A 27450-nucleotide genomic window follows, 5' to 3' on the forward strand; every position below is an offset into this window, starting at 1 on the left:
CTCGTTGGTAATACGTGGATGTTAGCTGACCCTTCTGCAACTTCAGATACAGCTTGGAATTCTCAAATTTTCAAAAGATGGTGTTCAACCACCACAGTTTGTTGTGTACCATGATGTTCTTAGTAATGATGCTCTTCGTCCTGTCCGAATGAACATTTATCCAGCCCACAAGAAAATTATATATTGTATACATTTGAAAGAAACTAATTGAAATGTACAAAGGTGGATTCCCCTGGAACCTCTCACGAGCAAATTGAGAAGGTGGTAGGAGCAGCATATGAACTTTCTCATCTAAAAACCGTAAAAAACCTCATACTTTTGGTGACACTCTTATCAAACCTTGCATACTTAAGGAAATCAAAATTGTACTTGGGAAAGAAAGCCAGAAAAAAAGCTGAGGAAATATCGCTTTCAGACAATACTATGAAACGTAGAGTTAATGAAATGGCTTTGGATCTATAAGATCAGGTAGATAAAACGGTACAGCGGTGGACACTTCTAAATGGTACAGCCATATGGAGATTTACGGCTAAGGTGTACCATTTAGAAGTGTCCACCGCTGTACAAATATCTCAGTGTTTTGCCCTGCAGTGTGATGATTCCACGGACATAGTGTTATTCGATAGTGTACGATCGGCTCGTAAATGTAAAGAAGTTAATGGAAGAAATATTGTTTCCAAAAAGTTTGGAGACATCATCCTAAGGTTCCGATTTTTTTCTGTTATCAGTTTTTGAGACAGAGTTGTAGGATATACACTAATGGAGCTCCAGCAAAGTTAGGTTCGCGGTCTAGATTTATAACGCTAACAAAGGACAGAAATCCTACAATGATTGGTTCGCACTACTCAATTCACAAGCAAGTCTTAGTTACAAAATTTTACCAGAAAACCTGAAACAGTATTACCATCATCTATTAAAGTTATTATTTTAGTAAAGTCAAGTACTCTAAATACTAGTCTCTTTGAGGTTTTGTGCGACGACCTCAGTGCTGAACACAAAACTTCTCCATACCGAAGTTCGTTGGTTGTCAAAAGGTACTATGTTAAGTAGGCTGCATGAGCTTGTCAGATGTGGAAATATTTCTCTTAAGCATAGGAAAAGATGGACTTTATACTTCTATTACTGAGGACATATTTTTAAAAAATACAGTTTCTCCTTAATTAAATAATTTCAATCTCAAACTCCAATATAAAAACTCGAACTTATTAACTTCTTACGACTTCGTAAGTGCTTTCATGGAAAATATTCTACGATGGAAACGTCGTCCGAATGCTTTTGCGCCCAACTTTTTTATCTTTTCCTCGATTAAATGAACTTCTTTACAATAAAGAGTGTGATTTAACCATGTGGAGAGAGAATATGATGAATTCAAGCGGCATTTTTCTTCATTTGTAGGAAGGGAACTGAGAATGGAAATTAGCACGAACACCTTTTACTGTACCATTGGTGTGGATTTAGTTCCACATGAAATTCAGGATGAAGCAGTTGAATTTAAGTACTATTCAGGTGCCAAAGAACTGTTTTAATCAATGCCTTTGGAAGAATTTTAGGTTTGTTTCCAGCCCTTTACCCAAGGGTAGCAAACGAAGCCTTAAAGGTTTTTGTTCAGTTCGCGACAACTTTCCTTGGTGAATCAGGATTTCCGACGTTGACCACAATAAAATCAAAGTATCACAACCATTTGAAAGTGAAAAGTGATATCAGGTGTGCTTTGTCGAACTTATTACCGAATATCAAGAAACTTGGAAAAGCAGTGTCAACCATCACACTGAGTTTTCCTTTGCTCTTCCTTGATAAATTGTCGGAATAACAAAATCGTAGTTTTACATCTTAAGAAACTATAACACACATTAAAATTTACAGTGTACAACTCCATTTGAACTCCATCTTATATACTGAAATAGCATTTTGTACTCATTTTTCATACTTTTTGTAAAAAAAAAAAAAAAATGTAATTTGTATAATTATGTAGTTTTTAATAAAGCAAAAACATTGAATAGAAATATGAAAGACAAAATGTCAAACATGTAACTTTTTGAAGTTTGTTAAAAGCTACAGTGTGTTGCGTTTTATTCATAGTTTCACATTTTATTTCCGCCATAGCTTGCGCCCCTCAGATTGGGAACCATTGTTTTAGACTATATATGGTGGTTTCAATGGGAAAGGATACGTTTAGATTAGTGAACAAAATGTCAGTTCTACATCTTAAGAAACAATAACACATATTACAGCTTAAAGTGTAGAACTTCTTTTTTTCACGGCAAGAATTCTTTCGCGTATTTGGACACCGGATAAAGAATTGCTTCAACTGCTTATCTAGAAAAACAAATGAAGCAATCCAATTCTCTGAAAATAATTGTTTTCCTAACAGGCCATTTTTCTGTTTCACAACGAACTTCTTTACTGTGTCTTCCCCACTTTCCCATGCAAGTCGTGGTAAACACGCACTTCCGTCTAAATTGATAAACAAACGAACAAATTAGGCTGCGTAATAAATGAGAATTATCTACTTATAACCTGAAGCACACTACCAAGCACTTGTTACAAGAGCATATATCAGTGTTGTATATGAACACAAATAGATAATAATGGAAAATTAGAAGAAATTCATTCGAAATTTCATCACTCGGTACTGCACGTAATGTGAATATACTCTAATCAGCGATGATTTCAGATCCCCTCCTGGGGGAAGGGGACAGGCTTTTAATATAAAGAGTGAAAGCAATACTGAAAAATACATATGAACTTCCAGTATGACCAAATATATGCCCAGTGGGAGATTCTAAAATAATCACTTATCTCAATTTAAAATAGACACGCGGGGAGCCTTTCTAAACTAATAATAATAATAATAATAATAATAATAAGTAAAATGTTTAGAAAGTATACAATAGAGTTTCCATAATCTAATAACTCGAGCCATCCGAAAATTACTCACCGGTATTAAAAATGATAACTTACAGGCGCGCCATTCAAATCCGTTACATTGTATGTTCTAAGGGCAATGGCTAGTTTACTTCTGGATAATATTGTTACGTTATAACAACAGTGGAAACTACGTAATACAGTAATTCACAATTCGGTCTTCTTGACTGTTCCAGTTTCTCAGTAGCAGGGATTTGCTCGATGTCGGTTTATATTACTATTAGGAAGTCCTAGTCCAAATGTTGGAATGAATGAATGAACGATAAGAAATTAAAGAAAATCTGTTCACATAGAAGCATAATTAAACGGGTCACGCGGAAACACAAAGCGATAAAAAAGACTGCAGCAGAATATAATGTTGGTAAAGTGACCTAGGAGGCTGATGTCAGAACGGTTTTGGAATCAGCAAATATCCAAAGATCAAAGACCGTTATACTCTGTAAACAAGGTGCGCCCATAAAGAACCGGACTTTTACAAAAGCAGCCAACTCACTTTAAAATGTTACCACAGTATGACAATACTAGGAAGATTTTTGCCTAAACTTCTTACTACTCAGTAGTACCTGTTAAAACCGATTTGATGCAGTTTGTATCTGGGTTAGCATGTGACAAATGTATGTAATGTGAAGTTGTACGAAACACGCGCATCAAAATAGAACAATATTCTACCGAAACGTAGATGCTGAGGACACCGTATGGTAATGCAGCATTATCAAAAACCCAGATGTGTCAAGTATCAATAGTACGAGCAACCGTTTTAAACATGGATGCGAAAATGTTCAGGATGATCCAAGGTCAGAATTGTCTTGAACGTCCACGAACGAGGAAAATATACAGAAATTTCGTGCACTGCTGAGAGCTGATCGACATGTAACTACGCAGCAACTGTCAAACATGCTTCAGATAAACAAAGAAAAGGTCTAGGACAATTTTAACCAAGGACCTGAACATTAGGAAAGTGTGTGCTTGTTTTGCAAAATGACTCCCATTTTTGACAGAACAGCAGAAATTCAATAGGAAAAAGCACTGTGACGATTTGATGGATACTGCAGTTCTAAAAGTGCATCATGGCGGGGCAATAAAAAGTGGCGTTCAACATTTTCGTACGACAACTTACACTACATGTATTGGTCGCACGCTTACCCAGATACGAACTCCATAAAATTAGATTGACCAGTTACTAATAGGAAGCTTAGATAAAAGTCTTTCCAATGTTGTTATACTAAGGTAACATTGTTAAATGAATTGGTTGTTTTGTAAAAGTTCTGTTGTTTCATGGGCATACCTTATAAATGGTTTTAAAAAAAGTTTTGAAATAAATGCATTTTAATCTCTGAGTATATTATAGTTGTTGAAAATCTATATTTAAAAAATCCTTCCTTTTTCGTATAGTTCGATGTAGCCTCAGTTCTCATTTAACTGTTTTCATCTCGATTTTCATTCAACACAGGGCATCTTACCACCATCTATTTCGAAAACTTTCCTTTCTTTCCATTATTTTGTATTCTTACTCATAACAGAGATTGCCTCTGGCTCCGGACTTATAATACACTCGGTATGTATTTGGTCTAGGAATTAATTCGTGCGGGTGGACAAGAGATGGCGCAACGAACGGAGCGTCCCACAGTTCCGTGTATCCACACATGTGTTGCAAACCCCTGTCATCGCGTATCGTTCGTAGTATAGGGCAGTGGATTAAAGCGTCAACAACACCAGTTTGTAGTTAAGTGAACATGGCGCAATTTGTGCCTGATAAAGTGTTTTTGCGGGGTGTCCTGCTGCATTACTTTAACATGCAGAAAAGTGCGACTGAAAGTCATCGTATTTTGGTGGAAGTGTATGGTGACCATGCTCTAGCTGAGCGAACGTGTCAGAAGTGGTTTGCACGGTTTAGAAGTGGTGATTTCGGCTTGGCAGACCAAGAGCGAGCTGGACAGCCAAAAAAATTTCAAGACGAAGAATTGACAGCATTGCTCGAGCAGGATTCGTGTCAAACGCAGGAACAACTTGCAGCAGCATTAGGCGTTGATCAAACAACAGTCTTCAAACGCTTGAAAGCCATGGGAATGATTCAAAAGATGTCACATTGGGTTCCACATGAATTGAAAGACAGAGACGTTGAAAGACGAAAAACCATTTGCGAATTGCTGCTTCAACGACAGAGCAGAAAGGGGTTTCTGCATCGAATTATTACGGGTGATGAGAAGTGGATCCATTACGAGAACCCTAAACGAAAAAAGGCCTGGGTGAAACCAGGTGAACCAGGTCCATCACAACCAAAACGAGATATTCACTGTGCAAAGGTTATGCTGTGCATATGGTGGGATATGAAAGGTGTGGTGTACTATGAGCTGCTGCAACCGGGTGAAACTATGAACGGAGAACGTTATCGACGACAATTAATGCGTTTGAAGCAAGCTCTGGCCAGAACACGACCAGAATGGGAGAACAGACATGATAAACTTATTGTTCAACATGATAACGCTCGCCCACATGTCGCAAAACCGGTCAAAACCTATTTAGAAAATGTCGGATGGGAAGTTCACCCCACCCGCCGTATTCACCAGACGTTGCTCCTTCGGACTACTACTTGTTCGATTGCATGAACAACGATTTGATTGGACAGCGGTTTACTTCTTCAGAAGATATCGAAACATGGGTCTCTGACTGGATCGCTTCCAAGGATGAGGACTTCTTTCGCCACGGAATCCGTACATTGCCTGACAGATGGGCGAAAGTGGTGGCTAGCGATGGACAATATTTTTCTTAAGGAATTTATGTATTTTGTGTTTGTACTACAGCTTCAATATGTGCGTACCAACCGCACGAATTAATTCCTAGACCAAATATATTATATTATATTATATTATATTATATATATATATATATATATATATATATATATATATATATATATATATATATATATATATATATATACCGTATTCTCGCGTGTATAAGCCGCACTTTTTTCACGAAAAAGCAAACGAAAATGTAGGGTGCGGCTTATACACGCGAATGATTTAAAATGGCTTAAAGGTAATTAAGGTATTAATTTTTTGCGTTTGTTGTACGGTATTTACCGTACATCACAAGACACACGTATAGAAAACAAATCCACAAAACCACAATCAGACGAAACAACAATTCAATACAGGAACAAACACGTTAACTCAAATACCGCTATTGTTGATTTGAATCAACAATTACCGGTAAACGAACAAAAGATTTTTTAAAAACGGAAGTAAAGTTAAATTTTAAGGGTGCGGCTTATACACGCGAGAATACGATATATATATATATATATATATATATATATATATATATATATATATATATATATATATATATATATATATATATATATATAATGAATTCCACTCAAAATATAAAATTCTCTTTTCCATCTAAACTTGATAATTACATAGAATATTTATTGCTTTTTTTATTTATTGTACACAAGATTCGGGCGACAGGAGTTCTGCAGCACAGTATATAATAAAATACACAGTACAACAGCTGATAGGATAAGAAATAATAGAACATGTAATGAAAATATTATAAGTTATTTATGGAATTGCATTTTAATTATCTAGCTCTCTAAAACACTGATTAAAATTTAATTAATGATCTATTTACTTTTTTCCGTATAATTATCATTAAGGGAAACAATGGAAACCAAAATTAACTATACTTTTACAAACTGAAAATCGTACCACAAAGGAGGGAAGTAGTCTTCATAGCAGCAATCTAAAGTTCAAGTAATAACTTGTTTCTCTTCATGGCACCTTAAATTGTTGAAGAAAGTAACTTTTGAAATGTTTACGACAATGAAATTCATGATGTGAAAGAAATGTTTCGGCGAATTGTTTCCTAATCTTTATCTAAAAACAAATACCGTCTAATGATTAGCAAGAACGATGGCCATCAAATATAATGGCTACTAAGAGCGTACTATACTAATTTTAGTTCTTTAATCTTGTTTTCGAATTATAATGTATAAAACCAATATAAGATACAAAAATGATGTTCGTGTTTATCGTTCCAGACAAATATTTCTATCTTTATGCATATTTAAATTCTAAACGTCATCTAGTCGAACAATAACACAACAGTCACAACATTCCACGGACAATCAACTCTTCACAGAAATAATTCTAAGAACTGCCCATATTCTTCTCTTTCACAATTTCTCTTACTGCAAAATTTTACGACCAAATACAATATAAGGCTCCAACGTAGCCAAGGTATCAATTATCTTCGTTTTGAAAAATAACTGTGATACATTATTTCTCGTGGAATCACGATGCAGTTATATACTATACGAAAATCACCAAAACCAAGCTGGCGGCAGTGTTCATTCCTGAATCTTTTATTTCTTCAATGTCGCTTTTCCTTCCACTCTCTTCTTATGGTTCGAAACAACTGTTTGTTGCTCCTTTTCATGACACTTTTATTACACACTGTCGCGCAGAGCATTAAACAATCTCTTCTTGGAAAGAACACAGCTTTCTCGTAAAGAGAAATTTTGGGTGATCACTTGTGTGGTGGGCATTGGAACTACATTTGGCGCCTTGCGTGATCACACAATGCCGCCCAGTTTTCCCTCATACTGCTCGCATCATTTTATTCCTTTCTTCTCAGACTTTATACATATATGCAGACTTCTGGTACGCACGCATGTTTATAGAAGTTTATGAAAAGCGAAAAGGTATTCAACTGAACCTGATTTCTGAAGTCTGACAATATTACTAATCGTAAACGCTCTTGACCTCGGTCATCAAGCTGTGCCATATTATCTTTCCCTTTATGTATTAAAAGTATTTTAATGCCAGCAAATGTTCGCATATCACAGCGACATAGTCTTGCAACTCCCCATTGCACCCACTTCCCTGTATGACATCTCCATTAAATTCATGCACATGAATGACAGATTCGTATTCTGTGAAAATTAGAATTTTGACACTTACATTCAAAGGTCAAAAAAGTGAAATAAAATAAAATAGTAAAATTTCATATTTTCCTCAGCGCTCTATCCAGTCCTTCGGGGTATCATTTTCAAATTTCATGCAAGTGAATAGTATTCGTATATTGAGAGCAAGAAAGCTCTTAAGTATCCAACTTCTTGCCTATTCATAACATGTAGTTATTTCGAGTGGAGACAAATTTCGCTTTTGGCAGAAACACTGGCGGTCCAGAGTTCTACAATGACATAAACCGGTTTGCATCTGTCCCGTCATAAAATCAATCACATGCTTCGAAGTCTCCAGTCATTTTTCAATTCGAAGGGATGTCTTCCCGTTTCGCCTACTGACCTAACTATCAATTTACATTATTATCTTTATATCACCTTAGATGTAGGCTAAATGGATGCCAATTTCCTGTGATAAATCGACAACGGATTTTTAAGCACTTAAAATTCATGAAATGTGCATGCAACTATGATGTTAAATGTGTTAAAATATGCACTAACAATGAAATTAAAGAAAACATTTTCAAACCTGCAGTAAAGTTTTGACGAAGTTTGGTAAGTGTAAAATAACATCGAAAGTGTATTTCACCTTTGAGGGACTTCTCTTCAGAATTTATTTTCATGGTATTTACAGTTTATATACTCCTAATTTTTAAAACACAAATTATGAGATTAAAATGAACACAGCGATATGAGTACACGACCTTTAGTTTCTCTTTACAATTGAATTTTAGAGTGCATTCATTTGCTACGAAATAATACAAGCCTCATTCTTCTACATGTTTCTATGTAGAAAAAATAAATTAACCTTACAACATAGCACTAGATGCTTTTCTACATTTGTTGGTATCAGTTCGTGACGTTTGTAGCCAGAAAATGGCCTGTCAACATCCATATACCGGACAACACTTATAAAGAGGAGCAATATTATATATTAGAATTAGGAATTCGATTTCTGGGCTCTCGGCATCTTATGGCCATTTAGAACGTCACGTATATGAGGAATGACGTCTCTCGGCGGGTACACTATCCGATGAAAGGGGAGGAAACGGTCTGGGACCATTATGTTAGGTAACATTCTGGTATTTGCCTGGTGTGAATGAGGAAAACCCAGGAAATACCTCACTCAAGATGGCTGGCCTGAAAAAGCTGTTACACTTTTTCGGCCAATTGTCCCCACCGGAAATCGAACTCGGGACCGCTCGCACCTAAGTCGAGAGCGTTAGCGACTACGCCACGCGGAGCCACACTGGCAAATTAGAATATAACCCTTGAAGGTATTTTCCAATGGCTTCAATTGTTTTGTATCCGGAACTTTAGGCAAGTTTCCATCGATGTGTTTCTCGAATTCGCCAGAAACTGACTGTAGCTCGTGCTGAACTTCAACTAGAACTAAGCATTCACTGAGAAGCATTCCTCGCGTCTCTTGTTTCTGAATTGAAATAACACGATATTACAATGAGTCTTTATCACTATCAAAAGGGCATCTCCAGCGACTCCCTACTTTCTTGACCAATGAGTACCAGGGGTGATATGGGTATGTCGAGAATCAATAGGCTCTATAGGTCACAAATACGTTGGTCTCGATGTCGCGAAGTGAGGTGTGTTCAAACAGAAGTCGAAAAACCGATCGACGGTCCCGACAGTGTTGTAGTCACTTCTCGGGGTCACCATGCGCTACTGGAGAGGTTTCCGATGGAGATCTTTGGGTCTATCCTCATCTCCTAACTGCTGCGTAATTCTATGCCGCACATTACCCATGAAACAACAAAGGTCCAGCAGGATCCTCACAAGAAGTGACGAGAACCGGCACAAAAGCACGGATTAAAAGCAAAAATCTAACGAACTTAATTTCTTATATACTTATAATATTTATGAGACTTCCAAACTATAGATAAAATTACTATGCATAAGTATCGAAAACCTCATAGAACGGCTATATCCGTCCATCCATCTGTCAAAAAATATTAGAGCAAACACGATAAGAGATATAGAGAAGTTATTATCTCTCTCTCTCTTTCTCTATATATATATATATATATATATATATATATATAAAATGTTGACTCAGCATCCCAAGAATAGGTTTCATCTCATCCGTTAACATTTCATTCAAACTAGAAGTGGTATAAATGAACAATTTCTGGTTTGACTGATGATCTCGATTGAAAAAGGCAAAAAATTGAGACAAGTTTTCCTTCCTTCTTTCTTTCTTTTCTTTCTTTCTTTTTCTTTTCTTTTCTTTTTTTTAATGATTCAACATCAAGGAAAGATATCTTCACCCGCATATCTCTCTACTAAGAAAGGGGTACAATTTTACTACTACTTCCGGTTTCAATATTGATCTCCGTAGAGCAAAACGGTATGAAATAGTGACAAGCGGTATTTTGAAATCGATTCTTCATATCAAGAGGAAGTTCCATTTCCATTCTTATGAGTAGCGTAGAGTGATATTCCGAAATGGTGTCGCCAAAGTCACTGATGCGACACAATACTACCGCAATTACAAAAACAAGACTATAACGAGGGAAAATACAGAGAATTCTTAACACAGCATTTTAGGTTCCTCTAATATGAATTGTTGTTTTTCAGACAGTTCTCCTCTTTCGTAATTTTTCTTGCTAATGGTTTTGTATGAAGATAAACGAACACAAGCTCTCCATTTAAAATTACAATTGCTTCAATTAATAAAATGTTGGTTGATTTAGAGTTTATCTTCACGTTCAGTTCCGAGGCTACATGCAACATTGACTCACAGCTTAACGTGAAATCCGAACATTCGCTCCCACTAGGAATCAGACCTGCATTTTCAGCACTGAAAGATTGTACGGAGACGAAGCCTTCATATAGCCACGAGGAAGGTTCATGTAAGAGTGAAAAGGAGATTAAATGAATCCATATACAATTGGGGGTAATTTGTGAGGTACGCAGTTGTTTCCGGTTTTAAACCCTCTTTCAAAAAGATATGGAAACAGTAATAGGCCTATATGTATACAAAAAACATACAACTATATGAATTTGGGAGCCTGAACCCCTTCTGATGAAATTATGAGTATGCTACCGCACGTAATAATATCTGATGAAAAGAGAATGATTGTCTCGAGTTGTTGTAATCATTCAACTTACATAGTCTAGTACCTTAGTACACAAAATATCTTACGAGATTACGAAAACACTGACATGGAACCATTCCGATCTCGTGAATTCAATTGATAAAAATGATTGCTAGCACTGGATTCAGCACCAAAAGAAACAGAGAAAAAGATTATGTTTAGTGTTAAACCGTATACAAGGTGGGAGATAAATGTGGGCAAAGTGCAAGACAGAACGTAGAAAATGTCTAGAAATGCCATGTTTATTTTGAAACGAGTAAAGGGATTGAGATCAAATGTTGGATATGAGGAATGCATATAGAGCTCCACTGAATAGGTGTAATGTGAATCATGGGAGACATCTGAAAAGCCACATATTGCACTTAGCGCAAGAACAATATACGGGAAAGGGGTTATGTGACAAATGGCTCTTGACGCACACCGTCTATTGAAATCAATAGTGGTCAATACAGTTTGATACGTTTCTACAGGAGGCATTCCACGCCATGGTAATGTATCAATACTGTCGTAAAGGTGACGTGAATGAGGAACTAAAGACCCTGTAGTACGATCCATGAGCACGTTGTATGCACGAGAGGTAGAAAGAGAGAGAACAGAATCCTGGACCAAGAAAAATGTTTGCAACGTATAACGGAATGAGAAATAATTCCACTAGATGAGTGCTGGCGTGGTGTTTTGCACAAAAACACCTGTCCCATTCAGGGTTCTGATATATTAATAACCCCCTCCAACAAAACGTGCCGGTTGTAACACTGGTGACTCTTCTCAAAACCAGTTACATACAATTGGCAGCTAAAACACTGTTCACATTACGACTGTTCAGTGGAGCTCTACATGCATTGCTCATATACAACATCTCACCTCAATCTCTGTACTCGTTTCAAAATTAACATGGCATTTCTAGACATTTTCTACGTTCTATCTTCGCACCTAACCCTGATTTATTTCCCACCCCACATACGGTCTGCCAATAAACACTCTATTTTTCTCTGTTTCTTTTGGTGCTGAATACAGTGTACTAGTAATCATTTTCAGCAATTGAATTCACGAAATCGGAATGGTCCCTTGTATGTTTCACTATGTAATCTACGTATTAAACCATTACCGAAGTATAAGAAATGAAATTTTTAATTTAACGTCCCATGGTTAAACATTTTAGGTTAAAGGAGAAGAATGGTTAATTAAAGTGAATGATTATGAAATGTCTGGGGAAATAAGAATGTGGAAGGAAATGGAAGCACACCGTGGAAACTTGTTATGCACGAACTCACTTGCCTAGAATTGAACAAATGAACTCTGCACGAGTTGTGAATGCTAACTTATAAATTTCTCTTGTGTTCTATGCCTTACGCATTAACAAAATATAGTATTATGTTCATTTGACTCTTGCATGAGACACGCAATGTTTCATCAACTTGGATTGATCTTGAATTTCTGATTTTATGTTTTCTTAGTATTTCGACAGGAAGTAAGCATTATTTCGATTAAAACATTTCGAACATCTGGATGTATTCCTTTAAACACAGAAGAAAGCTCTTTTCGTAACAAGTAAAGATCCACCCACCATATACCAATTGTTTCGATAATTCATGTTTCTCAGCTTTCTTCATGAAATTATCCAAATCAGATATGCTACTCTAATTCCTTTTCTCCAAACACAATACAGACGAAACAGAACATTTTATTTTTTACAAAGCACCAAGAAAGTCACGAAAACCTATCATCCCACGAAAACAGAAAAGCTAAGAGTGCATACTAGTTATTGTTTTATGGAAAGCTTTGGGATAGGTCGTCTTCTTTCCGGACAGCAGTGTTGCTCGTAAGCCATTCAAGATACGGCAGTTGTTAATAAAAAGTCCATCCAGAAGTGTATGGTACCGTTAGTTCTATAATTTGGTAAAATATTTACATAGAAACAAGATTACAATACCTTGGTGAAGCCAACACTTCCCAGAACTATTTTACTTATAAATGTACATTTTGTTCATACTATAGAAAAACAATATAACAGTTGATTTCACTTGAAAACGCAACACTGTCAATTCTTATCCTCCTCCAATCACTGTTGTTAATCAACAATAGAAACATGGGAGAATAACGTGAGCAGTAGCGAAGCGTACTATGAGGCTTTGAGGCCGGATCTACCCTGTTTTCTACCGTATATTTTCTTTATCTTTGGTTTCTTACAAAATAAAGTCAATACTTCAACATTTCGTTTTTTTGGTAACAACATAGTAGGTTGGAAACACTCGGAGTCCCTTTCGTCTGAGCCTCATCTGCTCGCTAGACAGGTTTACGGGCTTTGCTGCTCCGGAAACGAAGCTAGTATCGCTGGGGATTTACGCATTGTTGGGAAGGTGCGAAGGCTCGCCTCTGGAAGTTTAGTTTTAGCGTTGAAGGCATCTTTCAATGCTATGTTATAAAATGACTTCCTTAACACAGAGAAAAAATATTCTGTGTAGAATTTTGTATTTCTATTAGTGATAACTTGTTTCCTCTCGGGAGTTATTCAGAGTAGCTGTATTTTTCCTACATGGCGCCCGGTACACAACAGCTTGTAGAATATAAGTCTGATACTTGAAACATATGTATAAATTAAACAAACACTACGGTCAGGATAAAATAATTTTATTTGTGTGTAATTTTAGTTGTTTTCCATTTCATAGAATAAGTGCGGTACTTAGGATTTTGTTTCGGGGAGGGGTTTTGCTTATTTGGAGAGGGGCTTTGCTAACTTTATTCCTGGAAATGTGAACATTCTGTAATAGGCCTATATATAAAACAACAAAAAGTTGCGATAAAATTTCGGTGAGTGTGTAAGCCCGAAAGCCTCCCGAATCCATAGAATACAAGATTAAATATATTGCGTTAATTCAAATTAAGTTCCTTCTGAGCATTAACATTTATAGTGAAATAATTACCACGTGATGCATCGAACTTACTTTAAATTGAGAGATGCAAGTAGCAAATGCTTATCCAAGAAATTTGACAGCTAATTTAGGAATGTACTTTCTTTTTCTCTCCCTCCATTTTCAAATATGCAGGAAATGGAAACAGCAATTGAGGAGGAAATTCCCCACATTCTCCCTGAAAATCCCAAACAGAAGAAGTATAAATTGCAGTTCGAAATATTTGTAGTGGAGCTAAATGGGAATATTCCATTAATACATATTGCGTGGTTTTTTCATGTAAATATTTGTTGAATAATAATAATAATAATAATAATAATAATAATAATAATAATAATAATAATAACAATAATAACTACTTTACGTCTAATATTCATTCATTCTTGTTAAATTAAACAATAAAACTACTATACATAGATCCTACATGCACATAAATTCAACTCTAAACAGTGTTAGAAATACAGCTAAAAAGTTCTTTAAAATAAGTAGATTTCATAGTTTTTTAACTCAATAAGGAAAATAGAATTCTGACTGTAATTTTAAACATTTTATGATACATTAAATGTCACTTGTATTAGTTTGTCAGGCCTACCCTACTTGTGGGATTACGCTTCGCCGCTGAACGTGAGGGGTGTATAATATATCTGCAAAAGAGATTAATAGTTCGTTCTTAATTATAGATAGAATATAACGCAAAGATACTATTATACTATCATTTATGTAAGGATACTATAAAAGGGGAAGGGATAAGACTATCCTCGGATATAAAATATTCAAATTTTTCATTAGTATATTAATATATAATTTATTTTTTAAAATGTTGGTCAAATTCAGGTGGGGGGGGGGGAATTGCTCTCCTGGCCTACCTAAAATGACGCCCCTAGTTAAATACACAATTTCTGGTTTCTTGTTACTGCTTCTACAGTACGTTCTGTACATAAAACTTGAGTTTAGTTAAAACTACATACTGTAGAATTGGTAATAATGAAATATGCAGCATCTACCTAAGGCAAACAATGGGTTGTAGGGGACGTGGATGGGTAGAAAAACAAGTGCCTGTACATGTCCATACTAATCATAATCTACCAGAAACCCCAATGTTCCCAACAGCTCTTGCACACCCGAAGAATCTGGCGTTTCTGTTTTGAGGATGTTTCACCCATGAGGATCGGGAGCCTTAGTGCCAGTTGACAGAGAGACGAACAGGGACAAATATCGGCATTCTAATGAGGAAGGTTATTCATGTACTGCGAAAGAAGTTGCCAAATGATGAAGGGATATTCCAGCAAGATTAGATTTCTTGTCACTCCTCAAAATGGTAAAGAAATCCATGCGTGAAAAGAACATTTGTGTGCTGAATGGCCAGGCAACTCGACAGAAATTAACCCTATCGAGAATCTGTAGTGTACTTGCAAAAGGAGAATGGTATTAATGAGCTGTTCCACACAGCAAGCCATGCTTGAATCTTGTCGGCGTGTGATTTAATGATAAACATGTGGAATCTATGCCAAACAGTGTATTTGGACTAATTAAACAAAGGACGACATATTAATTATAAATGATTAATTTCCAGTAACAAGTAAATCAGATAAATAAATGTAACATTGTGACTGAAAAAAATAAAATGCCTGTAAAATAAAATAATTTGAAACATATACGACAAGAAAGCACTTGTTCCGATTAGTTCGCACTAAACTGTATGTGTAAATTCCTGCATGGAAACCCAGTTTGGAAGTAACCTTGTTGAGATTTGCAATATAAGCTTATACACGAGCTATTTTTCCTACAATGAATTTTTTTTTTTTTTTTAATATCCTGCATATTATATTCAATATATGAACTTGCCCCTTTGGCAGGGAAGTACTTAAACATTTTAAGTGATCATAACACTAATCATTGTGGGATACATGTGTACGTGTGTGTGTGTTTGAAGAGAAGCCAATCACATTAGTGAACATATAACTGAAAGAAACTATATCTCTCTTTCACATCAAATTATTCCATTGTTTGCGAAGATGAAATCACTTAATATTACAACCCAGGCACCATCAGCTTCTATATAATTAGAGGTGTCAATAAACGTGGATAGATATTGACAGTTATTTTTAAAAACGTATCCTGTTAGCTTTGTTTACTGAACTTCCCTACAATATATGCAAAGTGTATAAAAGCGAAGGCCACTTCTTAAAAACTTCTGAAGAAGATTCAATTGTGCGTGGCAAGCTGCAAGAATCAAGCTGGAGTCTTCACCATTTGGAGTAAGATGCCCTCACACCACGCCACACAAGAATATCCTAACTTAAGTGCAAGAAAAGGTGAATCTCTTCAGTCGAGGAATATTAAACAAACACGAGCAGTAAAATGAAGTAACGGAATACCAAGAGAATTACAAAACAGATAAAGTATGACCAAACGGAGACTTGTAAAAAGGCAATGATGAGTATGTTCTTGGAATAGGTTTATTTACTTCACTGCAGTAGAACGCATGAAAAAAAATTGGTAATGAGTATTCTGAAATAACAAAAAAAAAAAAAAAAAAAGTCGTGATTGAGTAATCACCTCAATAATTAAAAAAAGTATTACTGAAGGAAAGAATGGTTTCATATTATATACATCTATACGCTAGTATATATAACTATGAGAACTTTCTAGAAGTAACTAGCAGACATCTAGTAGGTACTAATTGTTATGCCAAACCAAGGTAAGGTACGTAAGATCACGTATTTTAAAATCGTTCCTTATCACGAGATTAAGTCCTGACGTCCCGACAAAAGTCTTCGGAACGTAGAATTGTTTTGCACGTTGTACATTTATGTTTAACATTCACATTCTCAAATTGAAAGATGTAATTAATTGCCAACAGACGCTTTAATAACCAAGCACACCTTATTTGATGAGATACTGATCAGCTTTGAAACAAAATTAGTGATTTTAAAATGCCGAAGAGAAAGTGTTCTCAAAGAAGAACTAAGAACTGAATACCCTTTCGTTATACTCGTAGCACGTAATTGTGATGGAAAAATGTGCCATATTACTTACATCGAAAATGTGCCTTATTATTATTTTATTATTTCAATAGTAATATAAAAACTACCAGCAGTGGTCTGAACCCTCCATAAAGAGAACAGTCTCCATTTTTCTAAAAACCCACCCACTAGGGCCCGAAAAGGACATATTGGGTTTAGAAAAGGATGTCTTGTAATCCTACGTCTAAATATTATGTGTATCAACAAGTTAACTGGAGTTTAATGTCCCTTTTCAGCACCAATGGAGTTTAATGTCCCTTGTCAAATATCGCAGGACCTATTGCTTCAGGTGAGATCCATACCACTACTCGGGATTTTACCCAGGGGAAGTAACCCGACAAGTTTCGAACTCAGCGCCACCTGTACAAACAAAAAATGAAATCATTCAATTTAACGTACCACGCTTATGTACTTTAGGCTAAGGGAGACGATGATTAAAGCAAGTGAATTATAATGGAAGAAGTGGTGGAATAAAAAAGTAGGGGGAAACGAGTGCCCCGAGAAACCCACGGACACGATGTTGCCCACCACAAACTTACTTGGCCGGGGATCGAACTAGGGACCTCACGCAGAATAGGCAAGCGCTCTCCACTCAGTCATCGTGCTCCTCTCCCATCCCACCTGTACAAGAGCAAGCATATTATGCGGAAGTTATTTTAAAGAGCTGGATCTTTAATACCAACTTTATATGCTATTAATGATAAGCAAATTAGGTCCTACGAACACACAATCTCTGGATTTCTTATCCGCATGGAAAGCAATATAAAGCGATGAGTTCAAAATTGAAACGATAGTAGCCTAATACATATAAGCAAACGTTGCATCTGGCAAACTGTGTCACTGCGCTATTAAATACTTCGTCAATATATCGTGTATTTTCTGTATATTATGTTTTACAGTATATTATATACTATACGCCGTTAACGTATATTAAGTTTTATAGTATTTCATAGCAAGCAGTAAAAACGTACAAAGCAAAAAAAAAAAAAAAAAAAAAACTCACAAAGTGTCTCACATTACCCATATTCATCATGAACTTTCTACCTAGGATGAATTGCCCAGCTAACATTATGGCTCTAACTGTGTCACTGAAATTTTAAGGTGAAACATTTCAAATCAATTTAGAATTTAAGATCAATTTATAGCTATAGCTGCGAAGTTTAAATATTACTTCTTGCTTTTCGTGCAGCATGTCAGTCAGAAACTTTAGCGGAATGTTTTACCATGAAAAGGGGATAGGCATCTCGAAATACTACAGCGTTACTAAATAAACGGAAATAACTTACCTCTTTTTTGCATGTAACTGAAGAGATCGTCTAAAAATTCTTTCCTCTTTGGATCGTCACTGAGTTCATAAAGCTGTAAAGAGAAAAAATTGATCTTAATATTACAACAGCATATGCCCGTATTATATGAGTATTTTGTAGTACAAATTTACTTTATTATTAGGATAAGTAGTGTGTTGGGGTAAATCAAACAATAGATATAATCTATTACTTACCCCTCGCATATTTTCTCAGGACAAATGAGTAATGGTATATTCTCAGGTTATTAATGAATTATTTATTTCTGAAATATGAATAAAATCGCCCATTTTTTTTTTTTTTTTTTTTTAAGAAAATCGTTCAAAAGAAAAAAAAGAGTAAACTACTCCTTATCGACTTTTCCCAGAGAAATGACATATCGCTGTGCAGTTTTGTTATTGAAAAATTGATTTATGAATATAAACAAAATCGTTAGAGCTATTCAAGAAAATAGCAAATTTTAATTTTCACTCTCCAGTAAATTACCCTTATATTTAGTATAAAGAAAATAATAATAAATAAAAAAAAACTAGAAAATCCCATAAAAATCTTAAGTTTAAAATTTGATCTGGATACGTTTAACGGTATGACTTCTAGACGAGTGTATATAAGGACGAACTGATAGACAGATGTCGAAAAATAACTTTTTCAGCATGTAGGGACCATGAAATGTCAAAATCTGCTGAAATTTCAAGTTCGATTTTTACTCACTATCACCACGCTGTGTTCTCCCCTTTCGTTGCTCGAAAGTAATTTTTTTTAAAATCATTTCTGAGTAGACGACATTCGACATAGTCCCTTGGATTTCTTCGGGCACAGCCCTGATGCAAAGTATTAACGACTAGACGCAAACATTTTGAAGGATGATATAAATAGCATTCGCGTTTAAATTTAAAAACAAGTGAAATATGAATAGTCGAGAAAAATCATCCTTCATTTGATTTTTACTTTTCCGTCCAAAACTGACCTTTAATACCTATTTAAACGGTATTTATTATGTCCAATGAATTGATTTAGAAATTTGATTGTGCATAACTCGAGAATCTGAAACCTGCACACAATATTTCAAGCGACTGTATATAGTAGGTCAAGCTGTACCATCATGCCAAGTTTGATCCCGATCGGATGAATTCAGTGTATGAAATTTTGCTTTAGAAAATAAGACCCAAATTTGACCGCCTATAACACGGAAACCGCAAGCATGCATAACATAACATGTAGTCTAAAAAGTAGTAAACCTTTTTTGTGCACGAGATTATGTTAGTATCCGAGGTAAATGAGTCGTAGTGACTTAACGTCATTTGATAACTGATAGTTATAAAGCTGGTAGATGTGCAACCGCAAAACTGTGCTACTATCTCGATGTGTGAGAGTACCAGTAAAATCACACACCATTCTATTCGGATGGCGTTAAGGTCGAGAATAGTGTCGTGATGCCAGTGAAGAATAGGGATGAGCACGAGTCGAGACAGGATTTTCCTGACAAAATTCGAGTCGAGACACGGCTCTTCCAATAGAAAAAATAGATTTTTCGAGTCGAGACATCATTTTTACAGCACATTTTCGAGACGAGACAGCCACAAATCTTGTCTCATGCGCATCCCTAGTGAAGAACGAAGTAGCAAGAAGAGTTACCAAAGTGGAATGCTGCAGTAACCGCTTGATGTTTGTAAAACTAAGTGTACAACCAATGGATATTGTGATAATGCAAGTGTATAGGCCAACAACTGACTATGATGACAATGAAGTAGAAGTAATATATGATGAGATTAGTGGCATACTGCATCAGGAAGGAAGAGGTAAAATCAACTCCATAGTAATGGGAGACTTCAACAGGGTAATAGGAGAAGGAGCTGAGAATAAGGTGGTGGAACCATTTGGACTAGGCAGAAGAAATGCACGGGGCCAAATGTTTATCGACTTCTGTAGGCAACATGATATCGTGGTGACGAATACGCGGTTTAAGACAAGAAAAAATAAACTGTACACGTGGAAAAGTCAGGAGATAAGAAACGCTTCCAAATCGATTACATTCTTGTCAAGTTACGTTCCGGAAACTGTACGAAACGTGAAGACAATATATGGAACGGACATTGATTCGGATGACAATCTCCTAGTGGCAGAAGTGAAAACCTACTTACAATCAAGAAAAATGGGAGGAGAAATCGAAAATGAAACTTAGAACAACTAAGGAGTATGGATGATTTGAAAGAAGAAATTGAATAAAAGTTCTGTGCAATGGGCGTTATGGTAGGCAATGTGAAGAAAATAGTCGAGGAAAAGTTAAACAGATTCTACTAGACACATCACTACAACATTGGCAGGATGGAAAAGTATCAAGAAACCCGTGGATAACTGAAGTTATGCTTAAGAAGATTAGGAACCCAAAAGGGTGAAAACCACAGACATCAAAAAATACAGCAGTCCGAATAATGAATTGAGAAGTAAGACGGACAAAGCCAAAGGAAATTACATGGAACAGACATGTGAAGAAAATAAGGAACTTCCACGGCGCGGCAGATACAATCTGCTGTATCAGAAACACAAGAATTACGAGGCGAAGCTAAAAAGTTTGGAATCGAAGATCAACAAGGTCACTAACTATCAAAGAATCCTTAGAATTTGGAAGGAATGCATAAAAGATCTGATGATCAGAACTGCTCTAAAGATATTGCGATCGAAGCAGAGGAAGAAGTGAGTGACGATGAAAAAGGACCAGTATATTGAAAACTGTAGTAGTACAAGCCATCAAAGACGAAGGAGGAAGGCCACTGGAGACGACATACCTGCTCAAGGTACTAGGAGACAATGCAATGAAAGTACTAACTTCACTTCTGAGCGGAGAATGGCCAAAGGATTTTCTTGATATTACAATGAGTGCACTACCGAAGAAAAAGTAAGTAGAGAAGTGCAGCGATCACAGAACCATTAGCCTGATTTCCCACTGGAAAAATTATTGCGCGCATACTGAACAGGCAGCTGGAAAGTAAGATAGATCAATTTGGATTTCGTAAAGGTAAAAACACCATATATTCTATTGGGTTGATGGAAATTATACCAGAACGAGTTCTTGACGTAACCGAAGAGTTGTGTTTGTGGTTCATCGACTGGCAAAAACTTTCGACCGGTCAATGAGACCAAATTTGTGAAAATACTTAAAGAAATCGGTGTCAACTGGAGAGACCGACGACTCATTCGCAATCTGTACACAGGACAATGAGTGAAGTTGAGCTTGAATGAAGGAGAAACTAATAGCGTGGAAATTGGAAGGAGTCAGACAAGGAGCCCCAATTGTTCAACATTTAAAGTGAATGTTTAATGAAGGGAGGATTAATGGGAATTGGAGATTTCAAGAGTGGAGGGTATATCATTAGCAAGATCGGGTATGCAAATGATACTATTATTATAGCTAAAACCAAAGATGGACTACAGGAGATTACTGACAAAATAGTTGACACTGGGAAAAAATATGGAATGGAAATCAACATGTCTTATGGAATGGAATGGAAATTGTCAACAGCATGCTATACCACGCTGACAACGCCAGACGGCATTCATCCGTAACGACCGATAGAGGTCTGCACGGGCTGGACTCGGGCCTACAAATTATATATCACTTCGGACCCGGGCCGGGTTCGAGCCGTAAATTTTCAAGCATACAACCATTTTTCGGGCATAACTTTGTAAATATACTGTACAGTAATATTTATCGGACCGTTCATTCTGGAGAACTTTCAAAGTACACCTGAAAAATGAAATCTCTAACTGCTGTAAATAAAAATACAATTTTGCGTTAATTATTAAGTTTCTGCAATTTGGGCTTATTTCGGGTTCATTTGATTATCATACGAGCTCGGGCCTAAATGCTAAAACATTTTGGACTCGGGTCGGGCCTAACATGATAAATTCACGGGCCGGGACAAGCCGGGCCCGGGTTAAAAATTCCAGCCCGTGCAGACCTCTAACGACCGGTCAGATAATCATTGAGAGAAGTTGACTGCGAGAGAACTTTACATTCAATGCATATGCCGTATAGGCCGGACCTGGCACCGTTAGATCATCATTTGTTTCGGTCGTGAAATCATAGGATTAATTCTCTGTAATAATACGTATGGTTTAGATTCTACATCATGTCCATGTAAACACCTTAACTGCCAAGTGGTTAACGCGTGAACTTTCTGCACGTGTAAGCCCAAGTTTGACTCCTGGTAGGAATATTTGTCGCAGATACAACAGTAGTTTGAATTTCGCATTAAACAACAATTTATTTATTATGTTATACTTCATTTGCTTCATTACAATTATTAATTGGTATCTGCTCAATAGGCCCGTCTTTCCGTTTCATATAGCATCAACGCTGAAAGAAAAGTTCGCCAACCCGTTACAGAAAGACGCAACCCGTCAGGTTGCACGTTACAGAAAAAAAAAGAGGAATTCTGAAGTATTTAGTTTGAACATATTTTTAAAATTAAGAAATACGCAGATTTTTGAAGGATTCAATTATGTTCACTCTTCTATTCTAAGAAAAGTGCTTCTATAATTGTATTTATTATTTCAATTTTTGCATATTCCTTAATGGAAACTATTTTTTATTCGAACTTCGCACATTTATATGTAACATGGGATACCTAAGTAGAAAGAAGATAGCTGCTAAGAATACAACAAAACAATCCTGTAGTGTTTGCTTATTGTGAAACGTAGTTGTATTAATTGATCAAGTTATATAGGAAAATGAATACTAGTCTCAACTAATTTCATTGCTTGAAGGGTAAAATGAAATTAAGTAAATGCCATTATTATAACAAAAGCTGGGAAAATCATTAGGGAATGAAGTAATAAGCTGCAAGTCTTGTGATTAATTAAGATTGCTTTTTTGTATTATTTTTTATAATCATTCAATCTTAATTTTTCACCTTCTCCTTTCTGATATCTTTATGGCTAGGTAGGGTACAAGACTATAAGTGCCACATTGGAAAGGGAGCTTAAAAAAAAAAAAAAAGCCTTTTCTTGTTAGGTTGTAATCGGTATATTTAGAAGATGACATCCGCATGATGAAGTATGCAAATGAAGGGAACATTTAAAGCCTCCTTCCCCTATTCAAAACCATTATCATTCACCAATCCTCAGATGAAAATGATCTTTGGAGGGAGGTGTATTAAATTAGACATAAGCAGCAAGCACAGAGAGGCGATGCACTTATGGCGATCTTTTTCAACGTTAGGGGCAGAGAAGTTCACTAATTATTCTGCTGTGTGTTAAAGACAAGAAACATACCAGCTTAAGTATTCAGAGCTTTTTCATATAACTCCCTCCTCCCCCAATACGAACGCAGCCAAATACTCGTTCCCTCACTCCCCTTTTTACAAAGGAATAACACGCTAAACTACCTTCCTCCAGTTTCTAATTTCAAAGCCGTCAACATTGTACGATAAAGGATGATAGATTATCACGTGGGCAAGGTGTGCAGTTTTATATCAGAGGCTGTTGTACTGCAGGGTCAACTGAGTTGCCCATTGGTGCACCACAAACAAGGAGGTTAAACTCCCCTCGAGGCCAGTAACTGATAACTCTCATTTTTCTTCGGCAAATCATGAAAGTTCTTTTTTTTTTGTTTCGTTTTAAATCTTATTTTCATCCTACTCTTCTGCTCTCCCTTTTTCTCTGCCAATATTCTCTGCCTCTCATACACTGTCTTGTTTTAATAAGAGGAAAAGATTTTTTAATTATTTCAGAAGAATAAAACTAAACAAGAGGAGGAACCTCTCTCCATCATCATAAAAGGTTCTATTAACGTGTAGGTAGATGTACATACTTTGTTCTCTCCTGCAGTAATCTCATGATTCTTATTTCTTGATTATCATTTATATTTATGTTGTCCTCTCATTTTAACTAAGCGCTTATATCACAATATAATTTTTAAAAAGTAACAACATATACTGTAAAAAAAAAAAATGTAATTTTTGACCCTTAGACACCATCCACAAAAAGCTTTCTTGTATTTGACTTAATGAGCAATCCATAATAATACCACATACGGTTGTCTCTTGCTTATAATTCACTAATTAATAAAAAATAGAATACATTTTTTAAAATCTGTTTTCCAAACATCTCTTCTCAAATCGATCGGGTTCACTTAGTGTGAAAATCGCCCCAGCACAAAATTACTCGAAGCACTTGGATGGAACCAGATACAGAAACAATTCAAAACTAAAGGGACAAATTAATAAATACGAGCTCTTTGTAGAAATTTGTTGAGTTTTTATTCAATGTATATTATACTTCACTTTATATATACTTCATTTCTGCTTTTGATATTATCTGCTCTTCTTAATTGTTATCCTGCCAAAAATTTCGATATATATATATATATATATATATATATATATATATATATATATATATATATCAGTCGTTTCAAAAATAACCAAGTGATTTGATCACTCAATTTTTTATTATTTATATATTTGAAAAAAAAAATGTGTGTAAGGCACATATATACAAGTGCGCTAAATAGAATCTTAAACAATCTTATTTCCATTTTAAAAAATTTTTAACAAATAGTCTTTAACTTCCGTTATCGTTTTCCTCTATACTTCTTGTGAGATTGAAATAGCATCTCTTTTATAGAATGTTCTAGCGCATTATGTCATGATTTTATTCGATTAACAAGTCATCAGAATCAAAAATAAGTTTCGTGTAGACACAACGATTTAAGGAAACATCAAATTTCATTGCCCTGTTTTCAGAAAACAATTTCAACGCTAGAATTGCTTACAACACTATTAAATAACGTGAACAAAGGAATTGCTTTTATAATATGATATCATAAACAAGCACCTGTTTTATATTACCGACCCGCATTTTTGGACCATAAAAAGTCTTCCACTATTAAATAATTCTTATCAAAGTGTTTCCGTCCAATTGCATGTCACCAACTAGAATAGTGCTTGTAATATGTCATTACCTCACTGTCTTATCGTGTGTGTGAAGTGCAAATACTTGTTTTTTTTTTTTCTAGTCATACTTTTTAAATTGATCCTTTAGTAATTACAACAAAAAGGGAAGAAGTTAATTCACAATGCATTTCGGAAAATAATAAAGGCTTATTCTTCTTTATTTTAATGAAGGACTGGAAATTTGATTTCTATATATCGTTACATAATTCCTTTTTACATTTATTTATTAAACTAATTATGAAGCACCATGAACTAGAGACCTGCACGGGCCGAATTTTTCGGCCCGAGCTCAATCCAGCCCGAATGTGCCTAGGCCCGGCCCAGCCCGGGCCCGAAAAGTTTTGAAGATTTTCGGCCCGAGCCCGGCCCGGCCCGATAAATTTTAAAAGTTTTATTTTGTAACATTTTTCATGGACACACTTCTCCAACGTTTGCCTTTATTCTAATTATCGTTTAACGAAAGTCAATAATTATTGCAATTAATCGGCCCCAGCCCGGCCCGACCTGAAGAGAAATCAGTGTCGGCCCGCCCCAAAGAAATAACAGAGTCGGCCCGCCCAGGTCTCTACCATGAACTACTTGAACTATTTTGTTATGACTCTTCTGTGGATACAAAACACCATGTTGTGAACTAGTCTACTGTCAAACGTTAATCAAACTACTAGTGAAACCGTGGTGTCTGGCAATTTTAAAATTCATAACGTTCAAATTGTTATATATATATATATATATATATATATATATAAAAGGATATCAATCTTTTATAGAATATATTTTATACCGTTTCAAAAAGTTTTTCACAGATCGTTTGGATGACGATTGGTTGAGTCTAATGCCAATTGCGACCCGTTTCTATATAGAATTTTATTTAACTTTCTGTAAATCTCTGATAACTGCCGTTATTTATACTCCAAACAAATACTACGTTGCACTATTCGTCATGACTATTTCTTTTCTTTTCTTTCTTTCTTTCTTTCTTTTTTTTTTTTTTTTTTTTGTGCAACCCTGAATAAAAGCAATGCAATGCCAAAACATCACATTCATTAAATATACAGTAAATACCGACAAAACGCACGCATATACACATACACATACGACGCCTGTCGAGAAAGTATCCAATCATCTGTTTTTAGGGAAAACTACATGGCGTAGGTTGGCTAAATTTTGAACCATGGAAGAGGAGTCCATGGTGTCTTTAGCCTGCAGATGACGTTACTTTCATCTGCATCTTCTGTTGTAGAAGACTGGTTATGTTAGGTGCTTTTCTTTGGTCTTGGCGCGGGGAAAATGTCAGACATGAGTGTATGGATAGGACACGAGAACGAAGTTACTATCAACTCCGTGGATACATCCGACCTTACCATCACCTGACAAAGCTCGCGAAGACCCACAGAAAATCACTAGAAGCGTAGCAAAATCAACCGATGTTGATATGTTTCCGATTGCCAAGGCAACGTGCAACATAAGTACGAATAGGAAGACATACAGATACAAAGGACTTCTCTTCAGAATTTCTCGTCGTCTCAGTGATGTTCTTTGTTCGAAATTACGACTGCGCCAGGATAATGATTCCATTCATACAGCTCATATGATTGTCCTTTTCCCCACAGCACCAGGTTTTGATCTTTCGTCAAGCTACATATTCTCTGCGTATAGCCTCGTGAGAATTTTGCTTTTCCCAAAAATCAAAAGTTTCGGGTGCGAAAGCGAGTTTCTTTCTGGTACCGCGATCTAGTGCAAGCAGAAAAGCCACTACACTCGGTGCGTGGAAGCAGGAGAGAACTACAGTAGTTTGAAGGGATTATGACGAAGAAAACGTCAGGTGAGTGTTTTCCGAGACCGTGGTCGGATACTTTTCTGACAGGCCTCGTATAACTTTTAAATTAATGGGCAAAAATTATTGATCTTTGTATGATGCAAATATCAAAAAGGAGAAATAGTTTGACATGCTCTATAATGGCGCTGATAAAATTATTCCAATATTTTTTCTGCTGTTATTCGAATATCCGTTTCCAATATTCAACGAATTGTTCGAATAATTATTTTTTATTCGAATTTTAATAGCACTAATCTGGACTACCACCACATTCACAATGTTGCCAACACATAAGGATGTATTTTTCAAATGGCATTACGTCAGATTATTACATATTTCTAATCTGCATCACATTTATAATTCATTGTTACAAACTAAAGACGTTACATTACCATAAACAATTATGGACGCCTCTATAACAATAATAAT

The 27450-nt window shown here is 35.9% G+C and overlaps 1 protein-coding gene across 6 annotated transcripts in view; it reads right to left on the minus strand.

Moving 5' to 3' along the window:
* The window catches only part of LOC145678384 (AT-rich interactive domain-containing protein 3C-like), a 788039-nt gene that overhangs the window by 284870 nt on the left and 475719 nt on the right, over positions 1-27450 (minus strand). For all 6 annotated transcript variants that reach the window (XM_081748463.1, XM_081748461.1, XM_081748464.1 and 3 more), the window contains one exon: positions 18232-18304. In XM_081748463.1, coding sequence (XP_081604589.1) covers positions 18232-18304 — 73 coding nt within the window. The remainder of the gene's footprint in view (positions 1-18231; positions 18305-27450) is intronic.

The sequence above is a fragment of the Thermobia domestica genome, chromosome 2, assembly GCF_964235325.1.
Source record: "Thermobia domestica chromosome 2, izTheDome1.hap1.1, whole genome shotgun sequence".
Taxonomy (NCBI): domain Eukaryota; kingdom Metazoa; phylum Arthropoda; class Insecta; order Zygentoma; family Lepismatidae; genus Thermobia; species Thermobia domestica.